The sequence below is a fragment of the Echinops telfairi genome, unplaced genomic scaffold (genome assembly GCF_000313985.2).
Source record: "Echinops telfairi isolate 266 unplaced genomic scaffold, ASM31398v2 ScPeMD7_23;HRSCAF=83, whole genome shotgun sequence".
In the NCBI taxonomy this organism is placed as follows: Eukaryota; Metazoa; Chordata; class Mammalia; order Afrosoricida; family Tenrecidae; genus Echinops; species Echinops telfairi.
In genome coordinates this window covers 73486613-73498635 of record NW_022103920.1, presented here as the reverse complement: position 1 = coordinate 73498635, position 12023 = coordinate 73486613, and the positions used below count along the sequence as shown (strand labels likewise).

The 12023-nt window shown below is 40.3% G+C and overlaps 1 protein-coding gene across 1 annotated transcript in view; it reads right to left on the bottom strand.

Moving 5' to 3' along the window:
- The window catches only part of LRRC72 (leucine rich repeat containing 72), a 34081-nt gene that overhangs the window by 2617 nt on the left and 19441 nt on the right, over positions 1-12023 (bottom strand). The window contains exons 5-6 of the mRNA XM_004702829.1: positions 4143-4232; positions 3093-3245 (exon numbers count right to left, since the gene is read on the bottom strand). Coding sequence (XP_004702886.1) covers positions 3093-3245; positions 4143-4232 — 243 coding nt within the window. The remainder of the gene's footprint in view (positions 1-3092; positions 3246-4142; positions 4233-12023) is intronic.

The following is a 12023-nucleotide window of genomic DNA, read 5'->3' as shown; positions in this document are numbered from 1 at the left end:
CCAGATGCTATATCTTTTGATGGCCGGGCACCATCAGATTTCTTCACCACATTTGCTTATGCACTCATTTGTCTTCAGTGATCATGTCAGTAAGGTTTTAATGAATATAAATAATAAAGTAAATAGAGTTAAAAAACCAAAACCTCCCTCTCAGCAGTCCACTCCTTTTATCAGAAGTGCCAATAGTAAGAGTTGTGTGTGTAGGCTTCCCATCTTCTCTGTGTACTCACGTGCACACATGCAAACTGACATCCATCCATCCCCACAGGTTTGTCATCTAATTTCGCCATTACGCTGAATTACATTACTCTGTAATGTGGTCTCTTTATACTCAAATTATATCACGGGATAGTTCTATATTTGAATTGTTTATATTGTATGCATGTGCCATGATTTAACATTCCCCAGATGAATGCCTACTTAAATCATTTTCATTATTATTGTTATTAGAAATAAATGTTGCAGCCATATACACATCTTTGTCCCCGTATGCAAGGACTTCCATAGGAGAGAGACTTCTCATGGAATTGCTGTTGTCAAATTGTTTGCACATTGTGCATGGTGATAAATACTGCCATATGGTGTTCCGAGGCAGCCGAACCAGTGTATATTCCCACCAAGAACATATGCGTTGTGCTGCTTATCTCTTTCAGCTTCATTCTGACTCGAACTGAGCAACTTTCGAAGGCATTTGGGAATAACTGTCAAATTTGAATATGGATTTTGCACTGGATCATCTATAGAAATTTCGTATTGGTCTTATTGGTGATGGTGGCATTATGGCTTTAGAGGTAAACGCCTTTCTGTCTTATTGGTGACGGTGGCATCATGGCTTTAGAGGTAAACGCCTTTCTGTCTTATTGGTGATGGTGGCATCATGGCTTTAGAGGTAAACGCCTTTCTGTCTTATTGGTGATAGTGGCATTATGGCTTTAGAGGTAAACGCCTCTATTGCTAACCATCTAGGATAGATTACTAGGAGTCAGTGTCAGGATGACACTGGCGACTGAGACGTTTAATGGTTAGAAACAGATTCAAGTTCCAAGCTTACACTGAAGTTAGGGGACAACTAAGGAGATAGAAGTAAGGTTTCCTGGAAGCCCTGGCCTTCTCACATAAAGAGGTACAGCCATGCATATGGTGTTGGGATGGCAAATGTGGTTACATTTGATCAATTGTTGAATATGTCAGGGCATAGAGAAGGTACTTATTCTTCTATTCTTTCAACTTTTTATCTAATAAAACAATAAAAATGATTATTCTTGTTCATAAATTTGTTTATTTATAGAATTCTTGGTTGACTCTTACTTTCTTCCACTGTCTTAAGGCATTAGACTATTTTTGAATGACTTCCATTATTACAATTGAGAAGTTAGTACTTAATCTTTGTTATTCTTTTGTAGGTAATAATGAGTTTTATTTCTGACTGCTTTGAGATTTTCTTTTTGCCTTTGGTATGGACAATTTTAATGTATATATTTTTGGTTACTTTTTTTTCCTGATGAACCTAAAGCTTCATATCATTTGGAAAATCCCTAGCCATTATCACCTCAACTATGAACTTCTCAACTTGTCTCTGTTCTTTTTCTTCTTTAAGGATCTTTACTAAATTTATTTTTTAAATCTTTCTACTGTCTCTGGTCCCAACATCAAATTAATATCTTCATTTTATTTCTCTGGGTTATTTCCTCAAAACTATCTTGCAATTTAAATAACCGAATAATTTCTATTTCATATTTTTTCTTAATTTCTAGAAAATGTATTTGGCTCTTTCCCATCACAAGTTCTCTCTTGGGGAAAAATGTTAAGGAGCAAAGACTTTGGTGTTCACAGTTTTTTCAATCCTCCCTTTTCTGTGTGGAATGGCAATGTGATGCTTGGTGGTGAAGAAGCTACTTTGCACTCATACATCACACAAAAAGTGGCAGGGAAAATAGGCAGATGTATTCCTGGAGTTTGTACACTCAACTTGGACACCCTGCCTTTGTACTCTTTGTTATCTAAGAAAAGAAAATCTCTATTTGTTTTTGCTACTGCAACTATATCTCCATTACATAACATAACATAGTTGCTACTGCAACTATATCTCCATTACATAGGATGCAATCCTAACTGGTAAATATCACTGAAAATATTCAAGTTATAATTGCATATCAAGACTACATACCAACATATCAACAGTCCTTATTTCCTGATTGAACAATTGCAGATGATCTTTATTTAATGTTAATATTTTTCCTTCATTCCCAATTTTTTTTCTTAATTGATGAAATTGTCCTGTGATTGTGGTAACAATAGCAATGTTACAGAAACTCTACACTATGCTAAGTATGCATTACAGTGGGTAAATGCACAGACCTTTTTAAAGTGTTGAAAAGCAAGAATGTCACTTTGAGGATAAGTTTGCCTGGCTCAAGCCAGGGTATTTCAATTACTTCATACACAGGAGAAAGATTAGACATTGAATAAGGAAGACCAAAGGCGAATGATGCATTTGAATTACGGTGCTAGTGTAGAATATTGAAATTACCACGGACCACCCACAAAATAAACAAAGCTGTCTTGGGAGAAGTAAAGCCAGAATGCTCCTTAGAAGCAAATGACGAGAGCTCGCCTCACATACTTTGGACATGTTATCAGTAGAGACCAGTCCCCAGGCTTGGTAAAGTAGTGGGGAAGAGAACAGCCTTTGACAAGACAGATTGACACAGTGGATCCAACAATGGGCTCACATTTTTGAACCATTGTGAGATGGCCCAGGAGATCAGGCCCTATTTTGTTCTGTTGTACATCATGCTGCTTTGAGTCTGAACCCATTGGATGGCAACAAACAAGTATGGTATAAAGTCTTCACTGTATGATTGATCTCATTGCTATCACACTACCTCAACTAACTGAAAATACTTGCATCAAGGCTTAAGTTACAAAATCACTAAGCTAGAGATTATGCATTTTACTCTATACTTAGCTCAGTGTAATTGCAAGTGTGATGATGATGATGATGATGATGATGACGACGATGATGATCAGGTTACTCAGAAGCTTGTGTAGTTTTAGTATCTTTTTCCTCCCTTAAAAAAAACTCAATATACCTGAAGGTAGATGCTGGGTTGGTTTTGGTTTAACTGGTGGTGTGGTATTCCAGGAGACATCAACTTTTCCTCCAAATGCAATTGATTGGAGAATATGTGATTTTTCATGGTTAAAAATGGCAATCATTGATCTTCTTTCTTTTTCTGTAACATCTGATAGAGGCAAAAGTAGAGTCAGTGCTCAGCACTGTAGATAAATTTGCAGAATGTCAAAAAGTATTGGCGAATTTCAAATGTGTGTTTCTCTGAACTAGGTTACATGTGAACATCCTGTCAAGAGTAATTTGTAAAGGAGCTATCAGTTATTTGATAACCTTACAAAAGTTCATGTCACAAGGCTCAGATCCACCCTGCAGTCTAGTGTATCCCAGACATTTTGTAACACATCAGCCACATGAATAGTAGGTAAAACCTGCCCCTAATTTCCTCAAGGCTATGAGGAATAGAGTCATAAGGTCTTGATATTCCCATAAACATAAGGTACTTAGTCATAATTATTGAAAACATCCAACCCTGTGAGACAGAAAAGTGAGCAGAGTAAAATCAGTCTCAAAAAAACGTAAAATGTAATATATTGTGGTAGATTTTTGTTATTGTGGCATGTGTAAATCAGATACACTAATTTGTATGCAATTTCTAAATGTGTAATCACAATGGAATTACTATTGATAAGACTAGCTTTAACATATGTTTACAGAATTTCAAAGATGAGGACTTTTAGAACTTAAACTGGCTTTAAGAGGTTTAGTGGAAATAAAATGATAATTTTAGAGAGAAGAAACTGAAATACCAGGAATAAATGATTGACATCCAGCACACTATTCTCAAAAGCTGGACAAAAGATAATATTTTTGACAAAGTGGTTATTAGACATGAATTCTTAAATGGAACAATTTTCAGATGGTAAAAATGTTTAAACAAATACATTTTAAAAATAAATAATTGGGTTTTAAAAAAATAACAAAGACAATAGTTTTCAAAGATATTTTTAGTCCATTGAGTTTTAAGACTCTCAAATATTAGTTTTGGGAGAAAAAGCAGTGTCCTTACGATTTCTGTCAAGAAATTCCACTCCCGGCAGATGGTAGATTATGTGTAAACGGTACAAGTTATATTGGCACAAAGGGTTCTGATAGAGAGCTGCAAAGGGAGAATCGAATTAAGACATCATGTTTACAAAGTAGTCTCTTTCCTCACTGAAAAGCAACTTTGGTGATGTAAAATACAGGAATAATATTAAGTATAAAGAAACACAAAGCTCTGATTTATAGACCAAACCAATGGCCTCACTAAACTCTTACTCATGGTGTCTTTTAGTATAGCCCTTAGATTTATTGATTGTGCATATATCTACTGAGGTTTTACGAAAGAGTAGGTCCCTAGAGAGCCCTGGTTTCATAGTGGGTTATGCACTGGGCTGCTAACCACAAGGTCAGCAGTTTGAAACCACCCACGCATTTTGGGAGAAAGATGAGATTTTTCTATTCCGGCAGAGATGTACAATCTCAAGAGCCCATTGGGCCAATTCAACTCTGTTCTCTGGGGTCACTTTGAGTCAGAATAAACTCAATGGCAGTGAGGTTTTTCAGTTATTAGACACCCTAGGAGCCCCAGCAGCACTTTCAGGCAAGTGTCGGTAGGCAGTTCAAACCCACCAGTCACTCTAAGAGTGAAAGTTGAGGCGGCCTGCTCCCATGAACATTAACAGGCCTGAAAACTCTTTATAGAGTCACCAAGAGCCAGAATCAACCTGCTGGCAGTAGATTTTGCCTTAGGTACCCTGCTAAGTGCTGCAGATATATTATTGATCCAAACCTGCCACAAATAGGGAAAATATTAACTTGTTCATAAGTGAATTAGGAGAAAAAGAACTAGTCTTCATCTTTTTGAGAGCCTTTTAATTTAATTTTGTTCTCGTTGAGAAGATATGCAGCCAAGCATGCACCATTTCATCTGACTCTGCATGTGCACTTCAGGGATGTGCACCATTCTGCACCTACAAGCCTCCCCACTTGTCTACCTTTGCCAGACTCTTGCTTCTCCCAGGGAGGTCCTGGTGCACAGGTGTTAGGAAAAGTAAGGGGCTCTATACTCGGAGACAGTAACTGGAGCTGAGAGGTAGGTTGGTACAGGAGAAGAACTCTTGGTGTGTCTCAAGTGACATCTTGTCGAGAATCAGCGAAATGATACATTTGAAAAATTCTTCAACCAAAAGTTTCAACAAAAATGCTTTCCCTATTATCCTTAGGTAATATTAACCAGGGTTATTTCAATACTGTGTGGAGGAAAACTTATTAGTGGAAATATATGCCTGGAAAACCCTATGGGCCAGTTACTCTGGCCTATATTAGCGATTTGGATTTGATACACAACTTTCAGAACATACTTATACTAACAAGAACCACTAGATGGCAGTAGCAGAAAGAGGTCCAGCCTACACCACTCTCACTACACTGATGCTCGTTTAATGTACAACGTCATGAGGTTGGATAAAGGCATGAAAATATTGATCATTAGCAACTCAGAAAAGAACAGATTAATATTTATAAAGAACAGTTTTCAGCATAAAGAAGATGGGTGGTTGGGGGCATGCTTTAGAAGACAAACGATTTAGATAAACATGGAACAAGTTAATCATCTGAATGTTTTCTCAGTAGGTAGTAAAACATTCTGATATTTGTCATATAAATACGAACTTTTCCGGTTAATAACATTCTTATATATAGCTATTCCCCATGGAAAGCACGTTCAGCAGGCAATGGAAGACACCTGGGGCATAATAAATTGAAACTGTTAGGAGTGGAGAAAAGCAGAGAAGAAAATGTAAAGCCAGGAGAAACAAAGAAATTTAAAACAAAGGAAACACCACGCTATTGGGGTGAAGAAAAGAAGCAACAAAATGGGAACGTTCCCAGGTTTCTTAAGTGACAAGAATGGTTTGAATTTTAATCTTGAACTAGAAGGAATTGAAGTAGTCACGGATAATTATAACCACAGGACAGGGACTCAAATGGATTTCCATTAAAACCAATTACAAGGACAGACTTAAGGGAAACCCGCGGGGACCCTGGATTACAGGGGCGCTAGTGGAAGTGTGCGAAGGAATCTCGGTCAAGGACATGGAAGCAAAATGAAACAAAGCAAAAGCAATTGCTTTAGATGAGAGTTCAAGAAGAAGCCAATGTCACATAGGCCTTTGTGCAGAAAGAAGTCTGCTCCATGGCTCGGGTCTCGGAGATCACGTCTGACACGGCGGAACCCTGCAGTACTTTACAGCCGCCGAGAGTCCAGTCTGCCTGTGCACATGTGTGCGTGGAAAGTGTACACACGCCTTTCAATGGCATTTCCTCAGAGTGCACTCTGCATAGGCTGGGCGGATAAAAGGTAGGCTGCCAACGTAAGGTCAGAGGCTTGAATTCATCAGCCACTAGGTGGGAGAAAGATGAAACCTGATTCCATAAAGGTTGTTCTTGGTGCGCGGCCCAGGCCGCGTCGCCATTGCCATGATCGCTCCATGGAAGCACGGTGTCGTAGCTGCCACGTTCATAGATCTTGTGGAGGGTCTTCCTCCCTTCTTAGCAAAAACGCCTCCTCTACCAGATGGGATGACCTTCCCTAGAGATTGATCTCTCCTGATAACAAGCCCAAAGTCTTGAGATGAAGTCTTGACATTTTTGCTTCTAAGGAACATTCTGGCTACACTCCGAGACGCATTTGTTCATTCTTCTGGCAGTCCGTGATACATTTCATATTCATCCTCACCGTAATTCAAACCCATCATTTCTTGCTCTATTTTTGTCGTCCTTATCCATTCCTCAGCTTTTTAAAGATGAATCGTTTTATTGGTGTGCTCTTACAAATCTTATGACAATCCATCGTTCAATTGTATTAAGCACCCTTGTACATATGTCGCCATCAACATTTCCCAAACATGTTCTTTCTGTTTGAGCCTTTGCGATCACCTCCTCTTTCCCCAGCTCTGGCGTGCGTGTGTGGTGACTGGAAATTCCAGGACTTGCGTCAAGCACAACGTGACGAGCACAAAGATGCCCTCATGGTGACATCTTTGCCTTTTAAAACCCACTTTGAGGAAGTTTTTTGGGCCAAATTGGCTCATCGGAATATGCTATTTGATCTCTTTATTGCCGTTTTCCCTGGGCTTTGATTGTGGATCCAAGTAAAATGAAATCTTTCACAATCAGAATATTTTCTTCAGCTATCATAACATTTTTTATTGGTTCTGTTGTAAAAGTTTGTTTTGTGTCTTTTAATGTTGACTTGAACTCCAAACTACAGACTACAGTCTTTGATCTTCACCATAAATCCTTCGAGTTTTCTTCCCTTTCGCAAGCAGAGTTGTTAATGAGTCTCCTCTACCCCCAATACTGTCTTCTTTTAATACGACTTCTTCAATTGTTGCTTTCTTTTTTTAAAAATCATTTTTATTAGTGGCGCATACAACTCTTATCACAATCCATACACACATCAACTGTGTAAAGCACATTTGTACATTCATGGCCCTCATCATTCTCCAAACATTTGCTCTACACTTAAGCCTCTGGCATCAGCTCATTTTTCCCTTCCTTCCCCCCTCCCCCTCCCTCATGAACCCTAGATAATTTATAAATTATTATTTTGTCATATATTACCCTGTCCGACGTCTCCTTTCACCCATTTTTCTGTTGCCTGTCCCCCAGGGAGGAGGTTATATGTATATCCTTGTAATCGGTTCCCTCTTTCCACCCCACCCTCCCTCCACCCTCCAGGTATCGCCACTCTTAGCACTGGTCCTGAAGGGATCATCTGTCCTGGATTCCCTGTGTTTCCAGTTCCTATCTGTACCAGTGTACATCCTCTGGTAGAATTGGGATCATGATAGTGGGGGGTGAAGGAGGGGGAGAGGAAGCATTTAGGAAGTAGAGGAAAGTTGAATGTTTCATCGTTGCTACACTGCACCCTGACTGGCTCGTCTCCTCCCAGCGACCCTGAATTGTTGCTTGATATCTTTTGATGTGGTGAAAGACTATAGCCTGTTGCACACCTTTTCTGATTGTAAACCATGTAGAATCCCCTTGCTCTGTTCCAATGACTACCTCCTGGCCTATCCACAGATCTCTCTCATGAGCATAATGAAGTGCTCTGAAATTCCCTCTCTTTTTAATGTCACCCAGCATCTGTTATGGTGCACACCGGCGAATGTCTTTGCAATAGTCAATGAAACGCAAGCAAGCATCCATCTGGTGTTTTCTGCGTTCATCCAAGGTCCCTTTGGCGTCAGCAATGATCTCTCTTGTTTCGGGTCCTCTTCTAACTCCAGTTTGAATTTGTGACATTGCTTGTAGATGTACTACTGCCATCGCTTTTGGATCACCTTTAGTAAAATTTTGCTTGTATGTAATATTAATACTATTTGATGATTTCCTCTTTCTGTGGAATCAATCTCTCTTTGGGATGGGATCTCTGCTCATTCATGGGCCAGCCCCTCTGTCTTCCAAATTTCTGAGCAATGATGAGTGAGCATATCTCAAGTTACATCTCTTTGTTGAGACGTTTCAATTGGCATTTTATCAATTCCTAGAGGTTTGCTTTACATGAAAGCATTCACTGTAGCTTGGACTTCTTCCTTCAATACTGTCAGTCTGTGATTAACCTTATCTCCTGAAATGGTTGAACATTGACCAGTTCTTTTTGGTACAGTGCTTCTGTGTATTTCCTTCATCTTCCCTAGATGAGGGAGATCTGGTGGCATAGTGGGCTATACATCCAGATACTAACTCAAAGGTCGGCTGTTCAAATCCACCAGCCTCTCTGTGGGAGAAAGATGAGGATGCCTGCTTCCATGAAGATTTAAAGCCTTGGAAACTCAAAGTCCCAAGGGGCAGTTTTCCTCTGTCCTCATGGTCACTCAAAGTCAGAATCCACTCGTCGGCAGAGAGTTTTTGAGGACCCTGATGCTTCCTATGTCGTTAAATATCTTGTCTATAGAATTAGTCAACATTGCACCTACAGGCTTGGATGTGTTTCTTCAGTTCTTTCAGCTTGAGAAGCGTTAGGCATCGTCTCCCTGTTTGATTTTCTAACTCCAGAGTTCGGCACATTTCGTTATAATGCTTTGGTTTGTCTCCTCAAGCTGCCCCTTTACATCTTGTGCTCAGCTGTTTCACGTCACCAACTCTTTGTTCATTTTACTTCATCTACATTCAGGAGCAAGCGCCGGTGTCTCTTCTGATCTCTATTTTGTTCTTTCCTCTGTTTTCCACGAGGCTTGCTTCTTCATTTATGGTCCCTTCAGATCCTCTCCCAACTGTCGGGACTTCAGTGATCCAGGTCCTACCCACCCAATCGCTTCTTGAAAAGCTCTTGGGTGGGGGGTAGACTCTAATTGGTGTTTTGGTTGCTGTGGGCTTGTTTTCATTTTCTTTAGCTTCAGTTGAACTTTACAATTAGAATTGGATGGTCTCTCTCACCGTTGAAAGCTGGTCTTCTTCCTACTGATGATACTGAGCTTCTCCATTGTATCCAGATGCCTCCATTGATGATACCCGTACGTTCCACTGCGGAGTCACGGTTGAGAACAGGTGTTTAGAATGAAGTTATTGGCCTGGCAACCTTCTTTCATGCAATCTCGAGTGACCTTTCTATTACCAAGGCCACAATCTCCCAGGATTGGTCCTTTCTGTTTTCAACTTTTTCATTCCAGTCAAAAATAATTATCAATGCGCCTTGATTGTACAGTTCATTAATTTCAGACTGAAGAAGTTGGTAAAACATCTTTTTTATTTCTTCATCTTTGGCATTGGCGGTTGGTGAATAAATTTGACTGATAATCCTATTAACTGATCTTTTTTGTGGCATATGGATACTATCTTTTCACAGGTATTATTATACTTTAAGATAGAGCTTGAAATGTTCTTTTTGTCCATGAATGTACTTCAGTGTTACTTCTGCCATTGCAGAGCATATGGTTGATTTTGAAAGGGCTCATCAGCCCATCGCAGTCCACGCGTGATTGGATATTGATCTTGGTTCATTCCAGTTCACTGGTGGTGACTTTCAGATTTCCTACATTCATACTGTTTGCATTCCATGCTCTGGTTATTAATGGATATTTATAGTGGTTTCTTCTTATTTTGAATCATTCCCCACCAACAAATGAAGGTCTCGAAAATGTTTCTTCATTTGTGTGACTCTACTTTGAAGAGAAAGAAGCTCTGGTGGGGTAGTGGATGCTGCTTCGGACTGGTAACCTGATGATTGGTGGTTCGAACTCACTAGCTGCTTCTTGGGAGAAAGATGAGGCTGTTTGCCCCTGTATAGGGTTGCTGCATCTGAAGAATTTCCTTTGTGTTTTGAGACTCCGAGGAAGCAGCTCTCCCCCAGCCTAGATTGACGGCCTCCCATCCTGAAGGACTTCGTCTTGCTGCCCCTTATCTGACAAGGTTCTGCTGCGTCCCAAGGATTCCAATGGCCCGGTGTTGAGAAGCAGATCTCCACCTCCATCTGCCTGCTCTTTCTGTCTGCAGACTTCCTTCAACCTTTTTCACTCCAGAGGAGCCAGTCCATGTTGGAAAGACTGCTGGCCTCGCTGGCGGTGTGGTAATAACAAGCAAGCCACCACAGCACGACAAACGGACAGCATCGTGGTGGTCACAAAAGCCAACTCTTCGCTAGCCCAGCACCCTGCTGAGCTTCCCTGCTGTGCCAGTCCTTGTCAAGACAGTGTCTCCGAGGGAAACCACCATGTGCTTGTGGCAGTCACCCTCGACACATCATAAAGCAAACGATCTGAGTGACAGCGCCCAGAAAACTGGGCTTTTAGCCCAGCCCCTGTCTAGATAAAGTTTAAAAAATGGAATTAAATAATATGAAAGGCAGTTCATCTTTTTTACTTACTCCTTAGTGTTTTGATAGCTCTAAATTTTGGTAGGAAGCGATCTTATTTTCAACTTGTATTTCCCCACCCCCCCACCTTCTATTAAACATTTAACATTTGGGATTTATGAGTTTTGGATTGACACTACTAAAATTACCATAAATTAAATTTCTAAGATATGAAATCAGTTTCCTGTGTCTGAAAGTTCTCCAAGCCTCCTGTGATGTATGGGCGCATTCATTTAGAAACCATGAAGTGAACATGGCTTACACTTTCACTTTCAATAGGTTAATGCTATTTAATCCGCCTTCCCTCTAGGCTACTTAGAGCGTACACCTCAGTGGCGCCAGCACTGTCTTGCTTATCTTAATTTAGGATTCTGCGTCTGAGCATTTTACATTTACCCACTAATATATCACAGTGTCTCCACTCTCTTACTGCCTGAGCTTGAGTTACATGAATTACACGTGTGAGGCTACTTATGTTGAGACAGAAAAAGGAGGGGGAGGGGGGAAGCGTCATCTAAATTGTTGGCTCCAGTTAACTTTTTCAAACTTTTAAAGTAGAATTAAAAAGGCACCATTTAAATGAACTCAACATTCTTAAGACCACCTGTGAAGAAAGTTGATGCAATTAATGAGCTACCAACATACCCATTTTAGTAGATCGGAAAATGATATTGAGAGAGGAAAAGCAGTTAGATTCTGTTCCCATATAGAACGGCCTGTGGAAGTTCGACTGCTAATGATCAGTCAGCAAGAGTCTTACAGATCTGTGTCAAGGTTACTTTGTAAGGTCCGCATCTCCAGTGCCATCACCATCTTAGCAGGATGAAGTAAAATCTGGGAGCACCCCCCCCACCCCACCCCACCCCACACACACACAGGTCATACAGAACATGACAAAGAGTGCTGACTTTTAAGAGTGAAACGACAACAAGCAGATGAGCAAGGTTGGAGGGGTCAGAACATTCCACAATTCAGACTAAACAGCAGCAAAAGACCCAGTTGTTTGTTTGGTGGATTGATTGAGGGCGTCACAAGACTCAAATGAAGGAA